Here is a 26,731-nt window from a genome sequence, read left to right as displayed (position 1 = left end):
TGGGACTCCAGAGCTATTATCCACAAATGGAGAAAACTTCAAACTGTGGTAAACCTTCCCAGGAGGGGCCATTGTTACCAAAGAAGCGCTTCAATAACTCTTCCAAAAAGTCTCGAAAGAACCCACATTTGCCCAAAAACATCTTTGTGACCCCCAAGATTTTTGGGAAAACATTCTTTGCACTGACAAGACAAAAGTTTGCCTTTTTGGAAGGTTTGAGTTACTGTTACATGTGGCATAAAACTAACACAGCATTTCTTAAAAAGAAAATAGTACCAAGTCAAACATGGTGGTGGTCAAGAGTTAGTCTGGGCCTGCTTTTCTGCTTCAGGACCTGGGCGAAAGAAGAAGAATGTCCGGCCATCAGTTCATGTTCTAAAGCTTGAGCGTGCTGTATATAATCAGGTTATATCTGAAACATGCAAGTGTGACAAGAATGAAATAAATAAAGAAATCATGAAGAGGGCAGATACTTTTTCACTGCACTGTAAACTGGGTGAACTTATCTAGATTTTTTTGCTATTCTAAAAAAAAAGAAATTCCATTGTTTATATATAGCCAAACAATGGCTGTATTCACAGTAACATCACCCACTGGTTAGTGAAGTACAATTGTGAATCCTTAAGTTGAGGACTTTTGCTGTCCTGATGTTGTGAAACTGGAAATTATGGGGGTGGGATCTCACACCTTCCTTCAACCTCCTTTTTGGCTCTAACCGGGACCGCAGAAGTAAACATAATGCCATTTTATGTAAGACGCAAAACTAGCAACTGAAACCGTGAAGTTAGGAAAGAGGCTCACAGATTAAAGGATCTGAAGGACTGTTTTACCCCTAAAATTGTATTCAGTCTTATTTTTTTGTAAGCACAGGAGTCGCCCTCTGTTGGCCAAAGACTGCATGCTTTGAAGAACTTTGGCTTCATTTTTGAGATTTGGAAGTGATGTCCATGTTTCACATGCTTTGTGATTGTCCAAATCAAGGACTTTATATTATACAGTCTTCAGGGTTTCTATAGGCAGGACCAATCAAATAAGACTTAACTTAAATTATTGCTGCATGTTGATGGGAGTCAATGGCTGTATCCCAATTCAGGGTCTGCAGCCTTATGGGGCGCATTTTAAGGTCGATTATGTCACAGCTACACGACAAAGGTTGTCCCAATTCAAGGGCTGCTCGAAATGCGGCCCTCAAATGCGTCCTTCATTTCCCTGAATTTTAAGGATGTGGCGGTGTAGACTTCGTGGCCCAACATATCCCAGAATGCATAGCACAGCGCTGGGTGTGGATAATTTTGCCATAAAAAAACAGCGGATGAGGGGGGGCCTGAAGAGTAAACTTTAAGTAAGTACTGAATATTATGTCACTTATTTATGTGCAAATGTTTAATAACTAAGAACATTAAAACATTACTGTTGGCCACATGTCGGACAATGCTGTATGAAACGTTTCCAGCTGTTAGTATGATAGTTGCTAGGCAACCTGGGCAGCGCGACGGAGGCTAGACCATCCCATTTTACAAGCCTCGCACTTCCGTCCTTAGCGGTCTTTGAGTACGCGGCCCTTGTGGACCGTTAAGGCTGCTTACTTTAAGGCTGCAGACTCTGAATTGGGATACAGCCAATGTCGGGAGTTTCCCTGTGCTCAGGGTCCTAATATGCCACACCCCTGAACGGCTGCAGTTTATCTTGAGGCTATATTTAAATGTTTGGACCTTATGTTTAAATTAAAACCAATCCACACTGAAAACAACTTTTGTTGTGAGATTCTCCTCAAAGAGGACTCCTGCTGACAACTTTTGTGAAGTGCTGCGCTGACCGTTTTCCTCCTCCTCTTCTTCATTGCTCACTCACTTAGCTCAGAGCCGTGATCCATGCACGGTTACTTTGCTGTTGCGAAACTGTCCTGTTTGCCTCACGCAGGACACCCAGCTTGTTGTGTGATGATTCCATCAGCGTTTTCCTGGACAGCTCTGCAGAGAGCTGCGATTTGCTTTGTCATGAGCAGTTGAGACGATGGTTGCAGAAGATTCCAGATATAATATTCCTTATTCGATTTGTTTTAAAAGGACAATGTAGTTTTTCCTTATTCTTTTAATACAGGAAGTCAAAGCTTTAAAGTGTCACAAAGTATTTAAACACAATCTGATGAATAGAAGCTCAATATAAAATGTCAAAAGAATTATTAAAATAATTAAATATTATTCAGTAATTATTATTATCAAAAAGTACATTCCTAAAGGAAACTGAAAGCCTAATTAATAGTGTAGAAAATGTTTCAAGCATTTCAATTTACAAGTAAAACAATATACACAAGATGTGAATATTGATATACATGTAGCACACTAAGTATTCACACTAAAAACAAAATATGCAGTAGCAGCATTAGTAGGATATGACGGAGTTTTTAAATGGCAATTCTGCATACTGTCAGCTGTCCAAGGATGACCCCCCTGATCGAGACTCACACACTGAAAGATAAAGGTGGATTATTATATAGCTATAGGAAATTGCAAAAGGATGTCATGCAACTTTTTTTCTATAAATCTAACATTGCTTCCTTAATTTTTTTTAGATCATGACCAGCAAAACTATAAACTTTGACCTGGATTACTTACTTTATTGCCTTTATTACTACCCTTTCTGACACACTTCAAAGATTTTCCATGTTTATATACAGAAAGTCTTATTTCAGTGGATTTCAGAATCACATGTTGCTTTCATTGTTGTACCTAAACAATGAAACCTGCCTTGAAAAGATGTCATTTGGCCTGATTGCAGTGGTAACAGCCATCAAGAAGGAAGATAGAGTTGTGTAAGTTTGATTGACAGCATTGGATTAAGGCCTTACGCAACACTGTAGGGAGTAGAAAAGATAAATCCAGATGAGATTACGAACTGGATCCTCGCTCTTTCCAATGCTCTCTCTCTCCATCCATTCATCCATCGCTACCCCTTTCTCTGTTTCACATTAATACATTAGGTGTTCAAAAATTACCCATTCCAGTGTGAGCGGTGGAACTGCATTACATGCCTATGTTCGTGTTGAGATAATTAGCATTTCACTTCCTTAAAATCTGTAACAATTAAGCAAATGAGCATCAGATTGGCCACACATAGATAGATCAAGCAAATTAGGTCATAAAGAGAGGAGCTGAAGCTTCTCTTCTTCAAGCTTTTATCCCAGCGCCATCTAGAGGGTAAAAATCATGCTTCAGACTCCGACTGTACAGATGATTATTGCTGTCCTGAAACTCTGGACTGGACAAGATGAAGAATCAGTTTCCAGTCAACTAAAATATGACACTTTGCTGTTTTAAAAATGAAATCACATTTGCATTAAAGCAAGAAGTCAGAATGTGTAATTGAATTCACTATTTTCTAGTAATTGGCCTCATTTATTAACAAATTGGGTCTTAATTTATCAATTTAGTAAATCTGAAGCAAAATACGACTAGGGATCATTTTTTGAGGAGTGATTTCTCTTTGGTGAGTTGGTCCTTTAATCAGTTTAGGCTTGTTATTTACACTAGCAAAGAGAGAGATATATAAAAAATTAATCTTTTGTTCTGACATTATATAACCCAGTTTCAGTGTAAGCCGTAAACAGAAGGCACTCATTACATTTAAGCGAGAAAACATTTCATTTGTTTTCTTTGTGCAATATTAGATTAGAAATTTCAGTTTTGTGCAATAAAATCGAGATTTATTTTTTAAATAAAGTCCTATCTCTGTTATTCTGAATGTAATGCCAGCAAAAAACTGTGTAAAACTTTGGGGAAGAGCAACAAAATACTGTGGAGCCAAAAACCCTTCTCACTCACTTTAGCTAAGTTGGTAAAAACAGCTTCTCAGACATTTAGAAATAGAATTTAACATACAGTGTAATTAGAAAGATGATTTCACCAGGCCAAAGATGGCCATCACATTCAGGTTTTCAGGTGGTGCTGGATTCAAACAACAGTCAGAGCACGGGTTTATAAACAGAGCCACAAAAGCAAGTTAAAACTCTGACATGAAAAGAAACACACAAAGAAGATCCAAAAACTCTAATATGTTCTTGAGATCCAGCCTGAACAATGACGTAAAATATAAAGCTGTTTTCTGACCACTCAAAAGTTTAACTTCCTGATAGAAGTAATACTATGCATCCTGTGAGCTAAAGAGAGAGATTTGTAGACCCAAAGTCAGCATCTCTATGATGCAGAGCTATTAATCTGCACAGATTATCTATCCTGTGCATCTGTGAAGGCACCACTAGTGCTAAACAATGTGTGTGAATAATTTTAAGATCACTGCACTTTACGCGACGATCGTAAACTGTAAGGTTTCCAACACAAGTCTTTTATAAGTTTATTTCATACAAATTTTATTATTTTGTCCACAACTCAACAAAGCTGAAAAAATTTGTAATATGACTTACAAGAGCCACTGCAAATCTTCGTGTCATTTTAAAATAAACCCCTCACCACAGTCCGGGGATGAGATCACATGAGCCAAACCCCCCCAACCCCAATATCAATGAAGGCTTAAAAAGAAAACAACAGAAACACTGTCAGATCCTTTTTTCCCCACCAGAAGTCTCTAAAATGCTGCTATGAGACAAAATGCTTGTTGGCTTGAGAAATAACTTGCCAGTCTTAAACAATGAGCTGCCAGATCAGCTTCAAAAATATGAAATGTTTGTAATAACCTGTGCTTAAAACACTGATGAACAGGACAAATATGTGGCCACTAAACATCTGTGTGAAGAATAATGAAGAGGCACGTAAAATGTTTAAATCACACCCAAAAAATGAAAAAGAAGTAGGTGCTGCTTCCCCAAAACTATGGAAAAAACGTCCCCAAGAAGCATCCTTTAATAACAATTAATTTTAAGTGCCCTTTAAAGCTTTGAGGAATTTCTTCAAGTCTTTTTTTCTTCTTCTCAGCTGCAAAAATACCTCTAGCAACAAAAACAATGGAAATAATCTTAAGGTACCTTTAAAGGCACCTTAAGGCACCTTTAAAGGCAACTCTGAAACAGTCGCGGTAGAGTTTTATTTAGTTCACTACAACCCTAAGCAGGCCAAGATTAGTGTTTTGGTTAAAAAAAAAATCCTATAGATACTTTATCTTGGCGCATTTTTGCTTGTTATTGTGGGGTGTTATCCTTTTTTTTTTTTTTTTGCAACAAGAGCTCCTAAACTCGGCTGGAAAAACAAAACAAAAACAGCCTAAGGACAAAAAACACTTTATGCAGCTAGGCAGTTTTGAGCATGTTCTTCGCCGGTGTCCCCTCAGTCTGTCCCGTCATAAATAAGTCTGAAATGTGAGTCTGTGCAAACTACGAGTCTTGTCTGAATGGATTCATGTGATCTTGGTTTGGCTGCAGACCAGAGGCAGACTGTGCATGTTTCAATTAGATTAGCAATAAGTTTATTACTATCAGCTACATCAACTAGCCAGCCTACAAAAAAAAATTAAAAAGCAAATAAAAATAAAAATCAGCTCTACTTGAAAATAAATTGTCATCGCTCTCAGTTTCGTAGAAATCGGGGCTGGATCTGCTGTCTCCTGCTCTCCGTCAGTCTGAGTCTGTATAACGGCTCGTCGATGTTCACCCATCCCATCAGATTTTCTTCCGAACGTTAGCAGCCACCGTGTGGCCGTACAGCAACCGGTCCCGTTCCCGCACTTCCTCTTGCAGCTTGGCCTCCGCCACCCGGAGCTGGCGGATGGTCGCCTTCATCTCCTTCATCTTCACCTCCATGAGCGCGATGATGTCCCGCTGCTCGTTCAGCTTCCTCAGCAGCTCGGCCGACGTGGTGCCAGTGGTCAGAGAGTACGAGTGGTCCAGCGGGCTGCTGGTCACGCTGACATACTGCACGGGTGCCGCCGCGGATGAGGTGTCCACCTGCGAGTCGCCAGCCGTTACCTCGGCTGTACCGCCGACCTGCCCCGTGTAAGATGTCCCCTCCGTTTGGACGGGCAGTCGCGCGGTGCCCAAGTACTCTCCGTTTTGGCCAATCTGCACCACGGTGATGCTGTCGTCGCTCGCTTCCCCGCCTGCGTTGGCCTCGGCTCCTTCTGCGGTGCTGCCCAGCACGGAGCTGGTGACAACAATTCCGGAGGTCGCAGCTGCGGCGGGCGCGGGAACCGCCGCGGATACTTTCCTGCCTCTGCCCCGCCGACTCCTGCGCTCATTCACCCCTCGCAGAGGGAAGAGGGACGGCACCCGGATGCTGTAGGTTTTCCTCCCGCCAGCGAAATGCACGCTGCAGACTCGATGCCCCGTAGTCGGCTGGAAGGTGCTGAAGCAGCCGCTGACCCCGGCCCGGGAGATGTTCCTCAGCCACTGCTCTCTGAGAGCGGTGTCCTTAGGAAACGTGTAGAAGCGCAGTTCCCGGTCCCGGTGCGAGTTGTTGTAGCAGCCGGGGACACAGCAGGTGAACCCAGGCATATTTACTTCAGCGCCGAGGCTAAATCTGCGGCCTTCGGGTGAACTTAAGATTATTTTATTTTTGTTTCTTTATTCTATGCTATGTTATCAAGCTCGGCGGCCTGCAAGCGGAACTACACGTCCCACAACGCTAACAACTTCCTGTTTATTTTTTAGCAAAAGTGAGGCGCTCTCCTTCGTACGACGACTAAATCCATCCGAGATTAAACGGCCGCGGAGCACACGAAGCTCTTGCATATGCTGAATTCACGGCTGCTGTTTTATTTTCAACGGTAAATGTTTTTTCTTGTTCTTAGCTCTGTTATCAGGGTAATCGTCCACCACTGAGAACTAAAAGTCCCACAATTCCTTGCGCTTCCTGTCCATAACCGTTAGTGATATAACGCCTCTGCTGGTCAGTGTGTGTAACGACACCGTTCAAGTAGGCGTGTGTGTAAAGAAAATACTATCAACGTGTTAAAAAAAAACACAAAAGAACTTAATTAATTATTTATCTTTTTAAAACAAACGCTGTATTTTAATGTAAAACGACTTATATTTCCTTCTCAAAGGAAAAGAATATATAGAATCACAAACTAAGGTGTTTTCAGTTACAGCTGATGATTAACTGATTAAAGCAACCTAAGTTTAATTGGGGGAAAACTTCAAATACAGAATAACAATACTGTAAAATTTGATTAATACATATGTGCAATCAGAAATAACCATGGAGAATAAAACACTTTTTAGATGGATCAATTTTATTAAATTCAAGTCTAATAATTTAATGTTCTGCTTTTTCTTTTGACTTGCCCTTTTAGATGTTGCTATGGCATATCATAGGCCTCTGTCTCACCCTATAACTTTTATCCCCCTTAATCACACCATCAGCCATTGTCATCAGTAAATGTCATATTTTGGGGTGAAATCACCGACAATAATAGAAACAGTGCATCCCCACCAGTATAAATATCTAATCAACTTACATCTAATAAGCATCCACAGAAGGTGTATTGTATTGTATTGTATTGTATCTTTATTTTGAACATGTTAAAATAGTACAACAACAGAAAAAAGAGACAAACAAACAAACACAGCAAAACAAAAGGAAAACAAAGCAACAATAATTATAAATAACTTACATGTTCAAAAAGGAGTAGGAAGAAGCATAATCTTATTTAATCCCACCCCCTTTCCACTATTTAGTAGTTAATAGTCTACACTTTTTCTTCCTGTTTCCCTGTCCATCAGAAATTCTTCATTACAATTACATTACATGTTACATGTGTTTTTTATTTATTTATCTATTTTTATATTTTTACATTTATACTTTAAATATATTCTTATATAAACATACTAGTGCACCTACACATATATACACATCACTGTTGTGAAAATAGTGGGTGAGAACACCCGATCAGAGCCCTACCTCCTTCCTTTACTTTGCAAAAACCACAATTTTGAACTGAGTCATGCTTGGACATTGCTTCAGTTTTTCACTTCCAGAATGTGGAATGATTTGTGATCCAGATGTGTTTTACTTTACTTTACTCATGGTGATATATCATGTGTGTATTTTATGAGAATTTCAAAAAAGGTATCAACGGGTATTTTTCACTAATTTAAAGTTAGACTGATTTTCAGTCTGTTTCCTTGGATTGTTTGTTCATCTTTCCATGTCAACTGCCACACTGTCCAGGTGGTAGTAACCATTATCATCCACCTGATGGCCTTGTAGAACCCTCTTCCTGCACTCCTGTGCTGGTTTAGTGTTTGGCTGGTTTAGTGGTTGGCTGGATGGTTGTTGATTTGGATGCTGCAGGTGTCACTTTTCTGATCATCATCACACTGCTATTTCTGCAGATTTAGTTTATTATTTACACACTGTAAATCTGTAGTAGCCAAATAAACCTCACACCGTATTCATCCAAGATCATTTCACAAAGTAAACACCAAAGTTTAAAAGTATTTTTAAAAATAAATTGTATTTGAAAAAGCAGAGGCAAAAGAATGTAAACCAAAGTCACCCCTGCCAACAGCAGCGTTAAACATGAGCGCTCACACACACCTCTACAAGTTTAAAGTCTAGTGTGTTGCTCATGGTGCCAACAGATGAACTAAGAGTTAACAATGGGTTCTTATCAGGGAAAAAAGATACATTTAAAATGGTATCTGCGTTGCAGTAAGTAAGGTCCTGCTATTATACTTGCATCAGGGCACTTATCTGGTTATTTGAAACATATGTTACTGGCCCTCCATTCAAAAACAAACAAAAATCACTATTGATTCTCCACGAACAAATATTGAATATATATTTGAGTTTGTTTCTGTGAAATCTGTGCAATTGTAACTAATACTGTCAAATAAAATTAACCAGAATAAATTATCGAAATACATTTAACCGGAGACATTATATGAGAGGGATGTCACTAACGTAACTGAAATACAAGGGAAAACACTGCAATAGTAAACGTGGTAGAATTAGGCTATAACTTTAAGAGAGTTTTTAACCGTTTTAAACCTTAATTTCGTCTCAAAGCAAGCAAATTGTTTTGTGGATATATTTAGATTGGAGTGGTAGCTACGCCTTGAGTTTTGGTAATGGTTAAAAATAACAAGTCAGATAACTGCTTTGGGGTAGGCCTATTTCAAGACGACTGCCCACTTGGAAGAAGCTTTGAGGCAACTGTTGTTGCGATTTACATAAAACTGAATTGAAAATTTTTAGATTAAACGAGTGAAACTAGTTGACGTACTGTGGGATTTGTACAGGTAGCGCACTGAATCATGGGAAAACTATTGAAACTTCAAGTAATGCCTTAACAGCAAGGGCACATATTTTATTCGTAAGACGTATTAATACATTAATAAAAAATATCTTTCAAAGCAAGGTTTTGTGAAACTTTTAGTATCTTTGTGTTTAAACGTAACGTGTTTCCTATGTGTCCCCCGTGTTGATTTTCCGCCGGTGACCTATCTTCACAGCTTTAGTATGTCCGGTTCCCGTCACAGTATTGCTGTTGCTGCTGAAGTTACCATTAGCAACTGGGCAGCGCCCGGCTCGACACCTTCCGACGTCGCTGATGTTGTGCTGCCAAATACAGTAGGTAGTTAACGTTTCCTTGCTTTTCACTTGGGATCTGTTTTAAATAATACCCGTTTCTAGATACTTTAACGCTAAACAGTGAGCCCGAGAAGTATCTTTACTGGGAGTTTTTTGTGCACGCTCTGCGGTTGTCTGGCCAGCTAGCTGAACGTGCTAGCTAACGTTATCAATAACCTGACTGTTTAGCTAGCTCACTGTGTGTGTGTAGGTGTGTGTGCACTTGTAGCAGTACGCGTGTTTGAAACGAAGACGTGGCCACTTTGAGGAAGTTTGCAGTGTTTTATGACATATGTCTGATCCCGAGCTACTACTTCTGATTCAGAAAGCGACGAGTCTGTGTGTCATGCCTTTGATATCTCATCTGTCTAGCTGACTCGGCACGGCACGGCTCAGTTGCCAGCGTTGTCGGTGTGTGAGAGAATTCAGCTGCTTTAGCCTGGCGCGGATGCGGTTTAAACCAGAGAAGGTTCCCAAAGGTGGCACAGGTAATGCAGGTGCAGGGGCACGCAGACTTTCCTCCGTCACCCTTCTGTTGTACAGTCATCATGGCCACAGGGAGAGTCGGCAAGATAGACATGCTCATTGTTCACCAATATAGCACTGTGCTAAATATGGACCCACCCCGCATTTCTTTATATTTTGCTAGGAAAACGGAAAATAGGTACAGCAATTTATGGAGTGAGAGAAGTTCACATCTGAGCCAAAGCTGCTGTTCTGCTGTTTCTCCTCTCAGCATATACCTTTCCTTTCCCCCCCTTATTTCTCCCTAAGAGTCCACATTCAGTCCCCAAAGACTGTAGTCTTTGTAGTGGTACATTTAGTTCATTTAATGTTTATAAATCAATTTCACTTTTTACTTTGAATTATAATTAACGTTTTTGGAAAACTTCTGAATTAAAAGGATATTTTTTTTGTGTTTTTGTGTATGTTTTTCAGCTTAGTTGATTTTTATGCATATGTATTTAATGTAGATATGGCCTGCTATTTAAATCAGTCACCAGTCTATTATCATTCCAGATCAGGAAAACAAGGGAGTAAACTCATACTGGTTCAGGTGATTTATAACTTTCAGAACAACATCAAGTGAGCTAAATGATTAGATTGTTCTGGCTTCTGGTTTTTATGTTTAGCCTGGTTGAAAGACAAAAGATGACATTGACATTCAGTGGGTGTGAACGAGGAAAGGCATGTTAAGTATGTGGCAGGACACGGCGTGAGAGCCTGTCACAGAGGTCTGATAAGAAAAACTGGGCTGAATTTTCATTAGACCTGCAGATACAGTCAATAAAGCTGGGATAAATGGGTAAAGCACTTATTCACTACTCTTTCTCATTTCTTAGTGCTGCATTCACAAAGAGTTTTTTTTATTTCCCGGGATTTTGTTATGTTACTGGATAAAGGTTGATTGTTCTTTAACTGTTCAATTGTTAATTGTTTTATAGGCTAAAATCAACAGCACAGGCCTTGAAAAGCTAGTGGATGATTTGCTGTTGAGGTGCTGGAGTGACTGGCGATGGTTCACACATAGGGTCCCACTGAGCAGCTCTACCATGCTGCCGGGAGTCGGTGTGTTTGGCACGGGGAGTACGGCCCGAGTGCTGGTCCCACTGCTAAAAGCTGAAGGCTTTGAGGTTCATGCACTCTGGGGGCGAAGCGAAGAGGAAGCATGCTGCTTGGCAAAGGAGCTCGGCATCCCGTTTCACACCAGCCAATCTGACGACGTCCTGCTGCATCAAGATGTTGACCTTGTCTGCATCTATATTCCACCATCCATGACAAGGCAGATAGCAGTCAAGGCACTGGGTAAGACTCCATAAACACAAATATAACATAATCTAACACAGTGTGTTTGGCAGGATAGTGACTGAGCTATTAGCACTGTCACAGCAAGAGGGGTTCAAATCCAGGCAACACTCTTTCGTACAATGTTTGTATGGTCTCCCTGTTCTTGTGCAGGCTTTCTACAGGGCCTCCAGTTTCTCCTACCACTAACCCTATTTAGTATGTCATGAAAGAAACCATCTCAAGAGTTAACACCCTAAATGAAGGTTGAAATATTAAGATTCACATGTTAGTATTGCATATTTCTTCCTCTTGCAATAATGCTTTCATGTTATCAGTGTTCTGGTACCAAATTACAAAATTTTAATGAAAACATGCAGTGCTCTGAAACACTGACCACACGGTGAAAATGGCAGACAGCACAGATAGCAGGGAAAAGCACATCGGTGGCATTATTAATCACACTAATTAAACTGAAAAATATTGATTACACACACAGTGTGGTGAATAAATATATAATTACTGCTGATAGCCTCATTAGGGACATTTTTTTTATTAGTTATACAGGTATTTGATGTATCTTCTATGTTTGTTTTACAGTGTGTCCAGAACTGTAGGACTCAGTTTCATGATATTGCCATTATTTTGGGGAATGTATTATTAGTTGCTTCCACCTGTAATGACTATAATCCTAATGCAGCTCCTCTGGGGGTATCTCCACTTATCTTTGTGCTTCATCACAAGCCAGATGTGTCAGATAGAAACCCTTCCAAGTTTCAGTTCTGGGTTTCGATTTAGCACCCGTAGCTGTTTTCACACATGACCTCCATGGATTGTCAGGAAACTCAAGTGTGGTAATTGCCCTACATCACATGTAGCACACACCAGGTGATAGTCTACTTTAGATGCGTTCTCACTGCTGGAAATACTGCATTTGTTTAAAGCAAGGGAACTGCCTGGGTAGAGCATGCAAGAAGCAGCATACATGAGTGCCCACTCATTTGCTGGAACTTCACCAAACAATTATGTGTGCTGTTCCCACACGAGAACCGTCAACCATCACGCACCATTTGTTCCAGTAGGCCGGAGATCGTTCATTGTCCATTCTGACTATGTTAAACATTTGCTGTGTCACATACAGCTTCATCAGGTGAGGTGTGGAAAAGTTCAGAGCCGTATGTGAAAACGGCTCGTGCCCTGAAGCAGCTGGGTGTGACAGGTCAGATCTCAAACGCATTTCCTCTGTAACGTATTCTTCAGGGTTTGTTATTGATGTGTGATTAATGGTGATCAAAGCCTTGATCAACAGCAAATGTAGCTACAATTTTTTTTTAAAAAACAGAAAGAACAAATTCTGTCAGCAGTAGACTGAAGCAAACATAATCAACAAGGTTTCCCAATCAAAGGGGACTTGATACAGGGCTTACTGTATCTGATGGAATTCCTAAGCGTTGACCACAGTTTCCTGTTTTAGTTGCAACTTCCTGAGTGTTTCCCCGCTGAGGGACTAATCCATGGGACCAATTCCAAAGGCTAGTGAGGTCTGATTTAAAATGTATAACAAACGCTGCACTCACTAGATGCCGTCACATAATTTTGGTTTATTCGTACCTAATATGAGGAAATGAACAGTAAAGCAATCAAATGCACGCTCTGATAGATGCACCGAACTGAAACTGCTGCAGATCTGAGCTTATGTAAAATAAATTGTGTGAAATCTGTTCTCATTGGCTCTACGCCAAAGATCAGTGCAGTAAGTTAATAACTGCTGAATCTCCGTCTGTCTTCAGGTATCGGTAAGAATGTCGTGTGTGAGAAAGCTGCAACTGCTGTGGATTCATTCAAGATGGTCACTGCAGCCAGATACTACCCACAGCTGCTCAGCATTATGGGTAACACCCTGCGCTTCCTGCCAGCTTTTGTTGCAATGCGCCAGCTGCTGGTGGAGGGATATGTGGGCGAACTGCAGGTGTGTGATGTCCGAGTCTATGGTCCGAGCCTGCTGGACCAGTCGTACGGCTGGACCTGCGAGGAGCTGATGGGAGGAGGCGGTCTTCACACTGTTGGCTCCGCCATCATCGACCTTTTGAGTTACCTGTCTGGCACTCGGGCACACCGCGTGCATGGTTTACTGCGGACCTTCGTGCAGCAAAACAGTTTGATCCGAGGGATACGCCGCGTCACCAGCGACGACTTCTGTTTCTTCCAAATGTTGATGGGTGGGACAGGGTCCAGTAGCGTGTGCTGCACTGTGACCCTAAACTTCAACATGCCGGGGTCGTTTGTACATGAGGTTATGGTAGTTGGATCCACTGGGAGATTAATTGCCAGAGGGACAGAACTGTATGGGCAACGCAACGGGAGTAAAAGTGAGGAGCTGTTGGTAGGCGACAACGGCTGGGTGGGACCAGAGGTAAAAGAAATGCCCCTGCCTCTCCTGCAGGGCCTGAGCTCCATGGTGAAGGCGCTGAGGCAGTCTTTTCAGGCTAAGGAGGAGCGCCGGTGTTGGGCACGGGGACCAGTTGCCACTGCACCAACGTTTGAGGACGGTCTGTACGTGCAGACGGTGGTGGAGGCGGTGAAGCGGTCCAGCAGCAGCGGAGAATGGGAGTGTGTTGAGATCATGAGTCATGAACCTGATCCAAACCAGAACCTGTGTGAGGCTCTCAAGAGAAACAAAAACTAGATCTGTTAATTCACCCAGTGCGACTACTGCATGTCTGACAAAACGGAGCTCTGAATGTTTCAAGTCCGCTGCTTCAACCTTTTATGTGACACATGACTACTTGGCTTGTTTTTTTTAACACACTTGTCACAATTTGAACATAATTTTTTTTATTTGACTGTGTTGTGAATGCTTGAACCCTCACAGATGTGATTTGTTTGTACACTAAATTTGTAAACCACAGCTCTATTATTCTGATTCTCAACAGAAAACATTATCATAGCTGTAAAGCTCATTTAAACGTGTTAAAAGCTCCCTGTGCCCCACCAGCAGTCACCTTACGCTGCCTTTATTCTCATTCTTAGCTTGAAGTTGCGGAGTCATGATTTCAGATTTTCGGCTAAAAAAGGATCTAGACCTATATTAGTTGTTAGCCAATAGTAGATTTTAATTTTAAAAAATGGTTTTAGGTTGTTGGGTTGTTTTTTGTTGTTGTTTTCAACTTATGAGCAGTTTCTTTTGATTTATTAATATAGAAAGAAAACAATTATGAAGTCTGAATAAGTGCATTACCCCTGAACATCCCTTTTTTTTTCTGGTTATTGTTTTTAATATTTTGTTGCTGTTGTTTTTTCTTTTAAAGTTTGGGTATTAGAGTTTGAGCTGAGTCTAATATTTCCATGACCACCGGCTGGCTCGCTGGCTAATAAACCATGCGCCAGCAGGAACAGTTCATTGAACCCTGCAAGAAGTCAGTGGTTTCAGGACAGATTGAAAAGAGTGTCTCAGTCATATCTGAGTTTGTTTTCGCTGATAACGTGAGAGGGATTAATGGGTACAGTATGCCTATTTTATCTGAATTAATAGTCTCAGCTTGTATATCCACCCTTTTTGATGGTTTTCTCTAGTTTTACGATTAGATAGATAGTTATTTTGTTGAGCCTTCAGCTCTGGGTCAAGGATCCTTTCCCACACTTTGCAAATCCAGGTCTGTAAGTTTCAGCATATTGGTTGCAGTTCACCAGTTCGCCTGTGCTAAAAGTTTTGTACTGTAGCTACAGAAAGATTTGTTCAAGCACCATTTTTCAGGTGATTAATGATGCTGTGTATTACTATAGGGAAACTGGAACACCATGTGATTCTCTACTGTAGATAAAATTTAGACTTTAATATGTTTGAATGGAAATATATTGGTATTAATGTACACTAACAGCACCTTTTTATAAAAGAGGGAGTGTTTACCTCAGCCATGACTGTGACCATCACAGCAGCCGGGTGATTTGACTAACAAATGACCCGTTGTGATTCTGATAGAACTCAAATTAGAGCAAGTATAATGGAGCTGTGTTCAGTTTACTTTCTATTTTATTTTTCACCATGTAATAAGTATATTTTAGACATTTGAAAAAAAGAGGCTTAGTAATGTGTTTGTTACAAAATGGCCATGACTTACATGATACCAGGGATTGAGTAAAATAAGCTATGTAGAGAATAAAGTAACAGTCTGTAGCAATGCCCCTGAATTCCCCACTGTAAATGTATACTGAACTATTACTCCTGTAAGCTGGAAAAGAGGATGTAGAAAGTGTGCAGTTGCCTGCTGCACAGACAGAGCAGCAGTCACAGTTTTACCAAAGTACATTATAAAAATTCAAAATAAAAGCTCTACTCTAGGATGGATGACTCAGCCATGTCCTGTTGCATAACTGAATTATGCCTCAGGGAGTTTTTGGTGCATACGCTTAGCACCTGTTTTTCCATTTTGGACTGATAGTATTCCATAAGGATGTAGACCTTGTGGAATACGATCACCATATTAAATTGGTATTTCCAGTTTATTTTGATGTGTATTTTCATAGACAGTATAACAGATGAACGAAGCTTTCAAGTCTAAAAGTTGAAGCCAGCCTGGGAGTGCCATAAACATAATTATTTTTAAAGGCAAAACCTGCAATACTGTGGGGGGAATGACCATTGAATTTGACCTGTGTAAACACTCTCCTGTTGAGTCACTCATTTTGGGTCACACTAAATAAATGATTACGTCTGTTTTTTAAATTTTGGTCATTCTTTGTGTCAGATAAAAAGATTTTTGAGGGTATGCTGGTTAGCTAGCAGCTTGTGATTGGCAAGCTGTTATGAGCATCACAGTAGCTATGTCCATCTTTTATACTGTCCATGGATTTATCAAATAGATTATAAGATGACAACAACATTGAAAATAAAAGCTAGGATGCTTAGGGGGAGTCATTCTCACATGCTCTGTTTGTTTGTTTTGGTTTTCTTCTGTAATGTTTTGGGCAAACAATGACTGCTGAGATGAAACATCAGTGGATTATTTGGATTGTGTCTCAGGGAGTGTTTTGGAGATGTTCTTGGCACCTGATTTCCACTTCACACTGATCATAATCCATTTAACCAGAGAGCTTCTACTAGCCTTCAGGCTGCAAAGCAGAAAATTAAAGTAGCAGCCGGCTCTTCATAGCATTCACAGTGTTTAGTGGTAAACTCTGAGATGTATTTGATTCAAAGCCTGAGTGGTTTTAAAGTTTGTGTTTAAGGTGTGTTTACATTTGTTAAGCACTGAAGTAAATTGCAGATTTTTTTTAAACACATGTGGGGTCACCAGTCGTTCAGAAACTGTACTGATGTTTTTATTGAGTGAAATCACTGGATTTGATCTGTGTGAAAGTGTAAATGTGCTCCAAGCCAGACAAGCTTAACAGGCGTTGTAGTCGCTCACTGCTTCTTACCTCTGCTGACTATCCTAACAAATCGTGGCTTCACTGTTGCTAACGCTGGTGTGACAGGAAATGACAGGGGGTGTGTACTGCTTTCGTCTGGCATGTCTGTCCCCTTTTTCAGCACCACGCAGGATTGCAGATATAAACAGATGCCCGTTACACTCTTACTTCATGCTGTCCCAACAGTGCTTTACAAAAACAGGAAGTTGAGTTTACATTAAGTGTCTTTATAAAAAACACAAAGCATGTCACGTTTGCCTGCAGGATGTTCCATAATCTGACACTACTAAAATACATTCCAGCATTCATCATCATATTCTTATCTACAGTTGTTTTGTTGTTTTTGCACTGAGAATGACATGATGCCACATATTTAATAAACACCGTGATGCGTGTAGCGTCCGGCCAGCTCGCTGAAGAACACTTTTTATATTTATTTGTAAGCTCAAGTGGAGAAAGTTTGCCATTTTCTTTTGTGTTTTTAGCCTGTGAACTTCTTTTTAAACCTGTTTTTTAAGCACTAATGTGTTGCTTTAAAGTAGGGAAACTGTAATGCTCATCTGCTTGACGGATATTTCCTTTAATAAAAACGGCTGCCTTTGTTTAACGCCTGTTGTCTAATCTGAGTTTGTTTATTGTGTTAACTGTGAAGAAGCAAGGCAAGCTAAGCATAGAAAAAGAAAAAAAACCCTCCATCAACCTTGATGCTCCTTTAAAACATATAAAGTGAGGGTTACATTAGAACTATTGTGCTGTAATCTGATGGCACAGCATCAGCCACTCCAGCTTGTTTGAGAACATGTGGAGTGTGAGAATATGCCAAAGACAATCAATTTAAGAGATGCCAGTTTATCTTTTATTATTATCAAACTGTGTTGCAGTAAGAGAAAACCATTCCATTGATCTATACTAATTCTAGCAAGTGCAGGGCATGAGTCTTTTGCCATATTTTACTCAAATCTGTGTATTTTCCTTTTGTTTGCTGCAGCAAATGTTCTACCCCAACTTTATTCACTCATGAAATTACAAGAGTTTCATGGTTATATCTTTAAAACTCGAGTCAAATGTCAAACACCTTTAAAGAGCTCTTATTTTCACAATTATACTCGAGCACACCTATTGTGTAGGCATAGAGATATAAAGCTAATTCCTTACTCACAAGGGGCCACCACATTGGGCAGTTCCACATGCTTTGATTTTGCTATTTTTTTTTACATTGTATGCCCTCCAAAGGGATATGTGTCTGCCCCCAGGATCAAACCGGGGATCTTTTATTTGTTAGGTGAATGTGTAAACAGCTACATCATAGAGCTAACTAGTTATCATGATAACTAGTTTATATTTATAGTATTATTTACTTTGAACTTTGTTATCAGTAAAATTTAGATTCCATTACGTTTTATTGCCTACGCAGTTTAGTTTTTAATAATTAGTTTCAGTGTTTGTTTGTTTGTTTTTATTAACTCGGTTATTTAATTTTCATTCTTTCAGCATTCTCTTATTCTCCACGACCGGATTAAATAATCTGATTTTTAGAAGTCACTGCATCTCCTAGATATCCTCATAATGATAATAAGAAAATATATTAAATAAAATTTAAAAAATAAACTCTAACTCTTGAGTCAGATTTAGTAAACATTTAAGATATGTCTACTTGTGATCGCCGCGAATCGCTATTAATCTGTTACTTGTGGACGGTAGAAGCTGCCTAGGTAACCATCTTCCATATTTACTACCGGGTCAGCAGCGGCAGCGTGTGCTTTCATTGGTAGTTTTTCAGTCGTTCGCGTGGAAGCTAGCAGTTATTCTGTCGCCTTTAGTAGCTGAAAATCGCTGAAAGTCATTCACTTTTTATGGACTCCGGTCGCTACGTCGCTTCCAGTGTTGTCCCGCGCGGAAGACGACGGTTGATACCCCGGATATGACGTAGGGCTATTACATTTTCGTATGCTGCGCGTAGTATCAGCTAGGCTAGCACATCAAAAACAAATAAACTCCATTAATAGTACGGATAGCCGCAGAGTAAATATTCGTTCTATACCGAGCCGTGGCATTTGACTTTTTATTCACAGCAGTGCCAACCTGTATCCACCGCGATGGTTCGGGCGCGTAGTAGTGTAGTTTGGAGTTTTTTCGAAAACAACGACTCACGATCTGTCCGTTGTCTTCTCTGCGCTCGTCACTTGCTCAAAAAAGGTTGTGGTTCCACCACTGCTATGCTGAGACACCTGCGTGTGAAGCATCCCAACGAGCTCTCCACGAGAAGTTACGGACCCGGATCTAAACATGGCCCCGGGGAAGACCAGCACCATCAGGCGGAAGGAGAGCAGTTCTGCTCCGGTACAGCTCGTCAAACCATCTAAAGTGAACCCCAGCTTTGTGGGGACAGAAGTAGATATACTGTATAGTGTTTTAGAAAAAGGCCGCCAAAGGGTTAGGGTTAGTTAAGGGTGAAAACCATATTCTATGTGTATTGAGCAGTCACTAAGTATTATCATGTAGCAGAATGTTCACCACTTAAATGTAACTTTGTCTCTTTCTTCTTCAGTGGAAGTGGCACTGGAGGACGATGAGGGTGGCACCATCACCGCTGTACACACAACTGGAATCAGCTCTTCTTTGAATGATCTCCTTCCACAGGAGGGTCCATCAGAAATAATAACACAAATGGAGACAAGTGATGAGCGCCCTGTGAAACGATCGCGACATCGCAGTGTGATCTGGAAACACTTTGATTGCTTGGACAATCTGAACGCCGTTCGTTGTCGCATCTGCATGAAGAAGCTGGTTGAAAGTGGTGGCGTCAGCAACCTGCGGCGACACTTGTCCTCAAAACATCCTAAGGTGTACTCTGAGCTGTTATCCACCCAGCAGTACCCACCAACACCCTTAAACTCCTCACAGGACTCAAACACTAACCCTGAGTCCGATGAGGCCTTATGGGGGACAGAGCAGAGTGATGCTCTAGGTAAGCTGTTTGACAGCCATATTAAAGTTTCACATCTACACAAACAAGAGATAACACCTTGCTTATCTTCCTCTTCAGTATCAAGGGAGGTAGCTAAAGTTCTGGATTGTTTTCTAGTGTTTTCTGTAATCAAGACAAAAATAGAGGAATGAAAACTCTATACCAGGGGTTTCATTTTACAGTGTGATATTGATAGGAGATCTCCCGCCTGCCAAAAGTTACTGTTTTTCCACTGTCCACTATAGAAATGTCTGGGGTTTTGTCTGTTTGTTTGTTTTTCACGGTGTTTTCACAGTTTTAAAAATGATATTTTCTGCAAATTAACAAAAACTTTATAGTTTATAATTACAGGAACCTTTTATGTAATTTTACTGGTCTGGTCTGATCAAAGTGAATAGGCTATAAGCACTTTTCCACCCTTACGGACCAAAATTCTTAAACCTCTCACACATTAATTCATAGTACTATGCTGCTCCCTTCACTTCCACTCTGCTGCTTTGTCTGCAGTAGCTCTGTTGCCTTCAGACTTGATTATGCCATATTATAGTTTGATTTTTCCTTTCTAAGATCACTCGCTCTGCTCCCAGTGGACTTATATCTCTTTGTGATTGGTCAGATGCTGCCAGTGTCACACCTTTTCATGCATGTGTATCTATGAAAAGGAGAATAAAGAATCATTTGAAAGGATTTAGGCACTGATTATGCATATAATGTGGTCTCCTTTTTATCTGAGTGACCAATACACACAAACTTAAGTGGCTCAAATTTAAGAACACATAAACAGCTGTGAATCTACATCTGGAAAAATAAGTGAACTGCTATAATGTGACTTCTTCTCTAAAGGCTACCTGGAGTCAGGTGTTCCAGTTAAGGACATGAGGTGTGAGTTGTGTGATTACAACTATGTTTTCTTTCTTTTCAGTGGAAGTCTTGTCGAAGGACAGAGACTCTGAGACAGTAACACTGGTGAATGAAACCGATAACAGTTTGGCTATCAACGGTATCTTAGACGCTTCCCACGGAAATCCAGCAGAACCTCAAACACACACAGAAGGGAGTGACGACCTTCCTGCAGGACGTCCACTACGCAGTACCATCTGGAGACACTTTGAGCGCTTGGACAGTCTGAACGCTGCTCGTTGCCGTATCTGCACGAAGAAGCTGAAGTGCGGGAAAAATAGCTCCAGTAATCTGCACCGACACATGTCAAAGAGACACCCAAACTTGCTGTCAGAGCAGGTGTCCAATGGGCTGCGTTTACCGCCGTTAAACTCATCTCAGGTCTCACATGCCAACAACAAGACGTCAGAGCAGCGACAGGCTCCAGGTACGATTTTATAGCTCACAGTTGTTTCACTCAGTCTACAGGAATTGTTATGATACAAATCTCTCCCTCTAAATGCTTCACTCTGGGTCAGCCCTGCTTTTGGTCGCATGGTCCTGTTTCTCCATGTAAATGTGTTCAAAGAAATTTTCTCAATGAAGAGGAGTGTATATATAGATATATAGATATATATTTATTAGTGGTGCAACGATACTCGTATCTAGGGCTGGGCGATATATCGAGTTTTTTAAAAATATCGATATATTTTTATACGAGATATAAGATGTGACAATATCTTTTATATCGATATAGTCTATGTTACGTTATAATTATAGTTGTGGAGCCACAAGTTTGCCTCTCTTTTGTCCACTTTTGTCTTTACCCAACGTTACTCGGCCTCGCCTCTCCTTCACTGAACACAACTCCACCTCCTCCCCCATCACTTCACCTGCAGGAAGTAGTGATGGGTCGTTCGCGAACGAAATGGCTCTTAGAGCCGACTCTTTGAAGTGAACGACGCGAGCCGGCTCCCTGAGGTGTTTTTTTTTCCTTCTCTCACCCTCTCTCTCGCCCTTTTTTCCGCCAAACTCCGCACGCGCGGCCTGTACTTTGCGCTGGGCAGAGGGGGGAGGGGCGTTAGTTACACTCGCAGTAGCACAGGAACAGAGCCAGAGACAAAGAGCCAGGGACAACAAAGTCACATTAGAAAGGTATAGTAATCATCCACTATTTTCAGTTGCAGATGATAAAGGATTCAGAAATCATGCAGGCCCATATGACAGAGAATGTGCATCTTCTTTTTGTTTTAATATTTTAATTTATATTTAATTGTGTTGTGGTTTGCAGTGTTTTGTGTTGTTTCACGTTAAATTTATTTAAAAGGAAAAAGCTGAAAATTTAAATAGTTAAAAGTCTAAAATGTAAATAGTTGTTCTTTGTATTATATGATTTAATTATTACATTTTATGTGGAGTGAATAAATAAAGTATATTTATGGTGGCCCTTAGAGAAAAAGCACGTACAAACTCCAAAACACGTACAAACTCAGAAGCACATACAAACTCCAAAACACGTACAAACTCCTAAGCACGTACAAACTCCAAAACACGTAAAAACTCCAAAACACGTAAAAACTCAGAAGCACGTACAAACTCCAAAACACATAAAAACTCAGAAGCACGTACAAACTACAAAACACGTAAAAACTCAGAAGCACGTACAAACTCAGAATCATGTACAAAAGACAACAGAAGTGCTCCAGGATGCTAGGGCGCAGTGTTGAGCTTTTGTTACCTAGTGGCTACACAAGCCAGGAAGTATCAACAACCGGATTTGGTGTGTGGTAGTAACAGGTAAATTAATTTTTTTTAAATTATTTGAATAAATATGAGTGCTTGTCTATAAATACACAAACAATACACACATGTTTTCAATTGTGTAATTTAAGTGATCTGGGTAGCTCTGTTTTGGAAGTTCAGTTAACGCTAGAAATGTGTTTTGGAGTTTGTATGTGCTTTTTGGAGTTTGTATATGCTTTAGAGTTTGTACATGCTTTGTCTCTAGGGGCCATATATAAACATATATAAATAAAACCACTTTTTTTACATTAGTAATTCCTTTTCTGCATAATTTTATATTATTGTTAATGATTAAATAATTAAAGCAACAAAACAAACTGAAGACCCGGTTCGGAGCCGAAAGAGCCGGCTCTTTTTAGTGAGCCGAGCCGAAAGAGCCGGATCTCTAAAAAGAGCCGGAAATCCCATCACTAGCAGGAAGCGACAAGATGGACACGGCAAATCTCCGTTAACGAGTTACTGCGCATCGCCCCGTGCGTGGGGCTGGACAGCGTCAACGTGCTAACGAGCTAACCACGCTAACGAGCTAACCACGTTAACGCCATACACGGCCTGAAATCCTTTCATTTTTTAAAAAACCGACAGCGCGCCTTATGTATGAATTCTGGTTGTGCTTGATGACCGCGAACCGATTTAATGTGGTACACCACGCTCAGCAATCTGTCAAAAATGTTTTAGTATGCGTTTGCTAAGCTACGGAGCTGCACCGCTTGATGGATTGTCGGAGCATTACGGCTACCGAGGAGCCTCGCGGAGTGATACGTACTGTGCTTCAACGTAATATTACCGTATTGTGTGTGTATAAGGACCATAAATGGCACCTGTAAGACACACGGTTATGAAGCGGATTTCAAACTCCAGGCTGTCAGTCACGAACTTGGAAAGAGAGCAGCTGTGAAATCTGTCTTTGTTATGCACAAAAACAACATAGTTTTCTTTTATTTATGGAGCAATATTATTTAATAAATGCTCATAATTTATTTTTGAGTAGTTTTTTTTCATGTACATCTGCGCTGTATGTTAATAAAAGTGCCCATGTGACATCTGGGACACAGCTTTAAATAAGAACTCTCTTTTTGTTCTTACCTTATAGCTTTATAAAAAAATATCGAGATATATATCTTATATCGCCATTCAGCTAAAAAATATCGAGATATGAATTTTGGGTCATATCGCCCAGCCCTACTCGTATCTATATTGAACCGTTCGATACAGTGATTTCGGTTCAGTACGCATATGTAGGAACAATACAAAATTTTTAATTTATTTTATCAACTTTCCTTCCAACGGTGCTGTCTGTGTTGAGCGCTCAGTGGATCTGCGCTCGACAGTGCAGCCTAGGCGGAGTAGTCGAACGCAGATTCACTGAGTGCAGGGTAAGCTAGCAAGAAAGAAGTTAAGCTCTCCTTGCAACATGGCAAATTGAACTTCCCCTACCCTCATTCAGATCTGGCGTTTGGAACTATTTTGGTTTTCATGTGACGTACGGCCCTGAAGGTAAGCGTGTCATGGACTAAAGTAAAACAGTATGTTGGATGTGCCAGCAATGCTCAATTACATGGGTGGGAACTAGTGTGTTAGCACAGTTAGCTCGTTAACGTGTTGGCTGTCCAGCCCCAAGCACAGGGCGATCCGCGGTAGCTCGTTAACGGAGATTTGCCGTGTTGTGGCGTTAACTCATTTCAACAAGATTTACTGACAGCACTAGTGGGAACACAACGAATATGACTGCACATTTACGCAACACCATCCTAGTGCAAAGACAAGTGGAAGCAGACAAAAACAACAAGCACGCATGCTGCAAACTTTACCCGAGTCATTTAGACAGCCGTTAGCACATGATTCTCCTTATGGGAACCTGATATGTTTAATATGCTTCTGAGAATATAGCCCAGAAGAAGCGTATAGTATAGCTTTTATTTTGGAAAGAGCCATTTCTCTGTAATAAACTCTCTTTTCCAAAGATGAGTGATTCCTCAATCAGATACAGGGCTCGCAAAATCGCTAGCCCGACGTCCCGCGCCCAGCGATTTTTCCAGTCGGGCTACCAAAATCTATCTCTGCCCTGCCCGTCGGCCTATCGTAGGAAGGAAAAATATATGTCAATGCTTTTGCATTCTTTCGGAAATGTAGCTGGGTAATTATGTCATTGCCATCGGTGAGCCACTGTCAGTATGTGACATATTGAAATCGCGTTTGAATTTGCGCTTGTTTTTTGCTTTCACTTTGCAATCGCGCGAACTGTGTATAGAGAGCGACAGCACTGATTGGTGAGTGATGATAATTTGCGCACCAATTCCTCTGACATCGTCTTATCAATCATTAGCTTACTATGCAAACATGACAAGTGAAATCTCCAGCAGCAAGCTTAAACATGTGAGAGGTTGATCGCGCAGAGAATCGCTGAGCGTTATGTGAGTGCCTGTGTAAAAGCAGCAGGATATATATTTTAGTTCTGCTGAGCCAAATAAGACAGGTCAGCGTGAAGAAGTGACAGCCAAAGAAAAGCTTACCACAAAACGGAAAAGTTATGACAAATCAGACTATAAGGCAAAAGGAAAGTGCAGCTTTATGGTTTCATGGACAAAAGAATTTCTGTGGCTGCAATATGACAAGCTAAATAACCAGGGGTGCACATAAGTGGTCCGCAGGTGCGCATTCGCTGTCAAAATAAAAAACGTGCACAAGATAAGAAGTTGCAACGCGTGTTTGCGTACATAAGATTTTCAGGAGGAGGACAGGCATTTGTTTAGAACTCTTAAAGATGTCGAAGAAGCTCCTTTAAGCAATTACTGTGATGTTCCTCCACCTCCAAAGAAATGTCAGAAGGAGTCCGAACCACAAAAGAAGCGCGTATTCTCGGAAAAGTGGTTGCAGGAGGCGAGCTGGCTTCAAACAAATGATGAACGCACAGAGATGTGGTGCAGAATGTGCCGTGAAAATTTAATAAATGACAAATTAAAAAGGCATGAACATTTTTTTTGTATCGAAAAAATATCAAACCGTGACACCAAAGTACCGAACCGAACCGTGAATTTTGTGTATCGTTGCACCCCTAATGTGTGTGTGTATATATGTATATATGTGTGTGTGTGTATATATATATATATATATATATATATGTATGTATGTATGAATGTAATGTGCCATTGCTCACACTCTGAACCGAAAAGAAAGGAAGAAAAGAACAGGCAGACCGAAAGGGCTCGTGCTGATGCAGCCACTACTCTGTCTGCACTCCCTACTCTTTGGTTTAGAGCAATTTCCTTTTTACAAGACTGAAGTGACATAGTCATTACTCCAAATTATGGCACAATATGATATATAAATCTATATTTTGAGGACTTTTTTTTCTTTGCTTTAAATGTTTATCTGTTCCAAATACCTGTTGTAACTCCCTCTGATTAAGAATAATCAGTAGCAGCCCTTAAAAAGACACCTCAGTCCTGTTTTCCAGGTTTCCACTGTGCTGGAGGCTGTAATGAGCCTAAACCTGAGTCCTTCTCCTCTTGCAGGTGCATTGAAGACGTCTGAAGGAGAAAAGCGTACGCTCAAGAGGGAGAGAGAGCTGATAGAAGCTCTGAGGAGAACGCAGAAGGAGGAGGCTCGGACTCTGGAGCATCAGAGGGAGCTGCTGGAGAAGCTGCGTGCAGCTAGTGCCAGAGAGGCGGCAGCAGAGAGGGAGCAAATCGAGTCTCTGAGGAAAGCACAGCAGGAGGAAGCCAACGACTTAAGTAGACAGCAAGAGGAGCTGCAGAAGGAAAAGGAAGAACTACAGAAGAAATGGGAAGAGCTCCAGCAGGAAAGAGAAGAGCTCCTGCTGTTTTCCAGAGAGCAGCAAGTCTCTTGATTTTAACTTTGATGAATGCAGCCAGCATTGCTTAAAACACAAAATGCTCTGAATTTGTTTTAGTAAAATATGAAAATGTGAAAACAATAGGTGTGCAGTGGTTTGTTTGGTTTTTTTTGTTACGGCTTCATCCTGGTATTTAATCCAGAACCCCATCTCACCTTGCAAAGCCACAAAAAGCAACTTTCAGTTAACTTTTCCCTTTAAAGATACCAAGAATATCATATAGATCAGATATATGTTTTTAATACCATAGTAGGTGGGGATGCTCTGCCAATGGCTTTCCAGGACAATATACAATAATGGTGGTGACGTGTGCTGGTCTATGCATTACATTTAACCCTCTACTGTAAACTATTATCAAGTTAATACAGAAATTTTCTTTTTTCATTAAGCAAACTTGAGAGCCACAAAACTGCTTTTGTTCATTCACATTTTTAGCAAATAGTTAGATGTTATTAAAAATGTGTACTTGGTTAAATAAATCTTGGTTTATGCTTGTACATCATCTCATAT

General features: G+C 40.6%; 3 protein-coding genes across 5 annotated transcripts; 2 read left to right on the top strand and 1 right to left on the bottom strand.

Moving 5' to 3' along the window:
• Positions 1-5,608: 5,608 nt before the first annotated feature.
• On the bottom strand, positions 5,609-6,439 carry thap11 (THAP domain containing 11). Its single transcript, XM_085163367.1, has one exon. It carries the CDS (start codon positions 6,437-6,439, stop codon positions 5,609-5,611), a length of 831 nt encoding a protein of 276 aa, XP_085019493.1.
• A 159-nt stretch (positions 6,440-6,598) lies between these two features.
• On the top strand, positions 6,599-17,326 carry gfod2 (glucose-fructose oxidoreductase domain containing 2). 3 transcript variants are annotated; one of them, XM_085163324.1, is made up of 4 exons: positions 6,599-6,711; positions 9,431-9,521; positions 10,967-11,327; positions 13,097-17,326. In XM_085163324.1, the coding sequence occupies exons 1-4, from the start codon at positions 6,677-6,679 to the stop codon at positions 13,990-13,992; spliced, it is 1,383 nt and encodes a 460-aa protein (XP_085019450.1). In that variant the 5' UTR covers positions 6,599-6,676; the 3' UTR covers positions 13,993-17,326. The 3 variants fall into 3 exon arrangements, with proteins under 3 accessions (XP_085019450.1, XP_085019434.1, XP_085019441.1); XM_085163308.1 differs by having other exon boundaries at positions 9,404-9,521; XM_085163315.1 differs by having other exon boundaries at positions 6,600-6,711; positions 9,410-9,521.
• A 1,258-nt stretch (positions 17,327-18,584) lies between these two features.
• Positions 18,585-26,454, top strand: LOC146525724 (uncharacterized). The gene is made up of 4 exons (XM_085163332.1): positions 18,585-19,055; positions 19,264-19,683; positions 20,606-21,010; positions 25,881-26,454. The coding sequence occupies exons 1-4, from the start codon at positions 18,812-18,814 to the stop codon at positions 26,213-26,215; spliced, it is 1,404 nt and encodes a 467-aa protein (XP_085019458.1). The 5' UTR covers positions 18,585-18,811; the 3' UTR covers positions 26,216-26,454.
• The last annotated feature ends 277 nt before the right edge of the window (positions 26,455-26,731 follow it).

Source organism: Neolamprologus multifasciatus, chromosome 1, assembly GCF_963576455.1.
Source record: "Neolamprologus multifasciatus chromosome 1, fNeoMul1.2, whole genome shotgun sequence".
NCBI classification, from domain to species: Eukaryota; Metazoa; Chordata; class Actinopteri; order Cichliformes; family Cichlidae; genus Neolamprologus; species Neolamprologus multifasciatus.
The sequence above is the reverse complement of the archived record's forward strand: the minus strand, read 5'-3'. Positions and strand labels throughout refer to the sequence as shown.

Coding starts and splice junctions, on each gene's coding strand:
- thap11 (XM_085163367.1), bottom strand. CDS start 6,439: ATGCCTGGGTTCACCTGCTGTGTCCCCGGCTGCTACAACAACTCGCAC.
- gfod2 (XM_085163308.1), top strand. CDS start 6,677: ATGCTGAATTCACGGCTGCTGTTTTATTTTCAACG. Junction 9,522..10,966: donor ATGTTGTGCTGCCAAATACA/GTAGGTAGTTAA, acceptor ATTGTTTTATAG/GCTAAAATCAACAGCACAGG. Junction 11,328..13,096: donor GATAGCAGTCAAGGCACTGG/GTAAGACTCCAT, acceptor GTCTGTCTTCAG/GTATCGGTAAGAATGTCGTG.
- LOC146525724 (XM_085163332.1), top strand. CDS start 18,812: ATGGTTCGGGCGCGTAGTAGTGTAGTTTGGAGTTTTTTCGAAAACAAC. Junction 19,056..19,263: donor AGGAGAGCAGTTCTGCTCCG/GTACAGCTCGTC, acceptor TTTCTTCTTCAG/TGGAAGTGGCACTGGAGGAC. Junction 21,011..25,880: donor AGAGCAGCGACAGGCTCCAG/GTACGATTTTAT, acceptor CTCCTCTTGCAG/GTGCATTGAAGACGTCTGAA.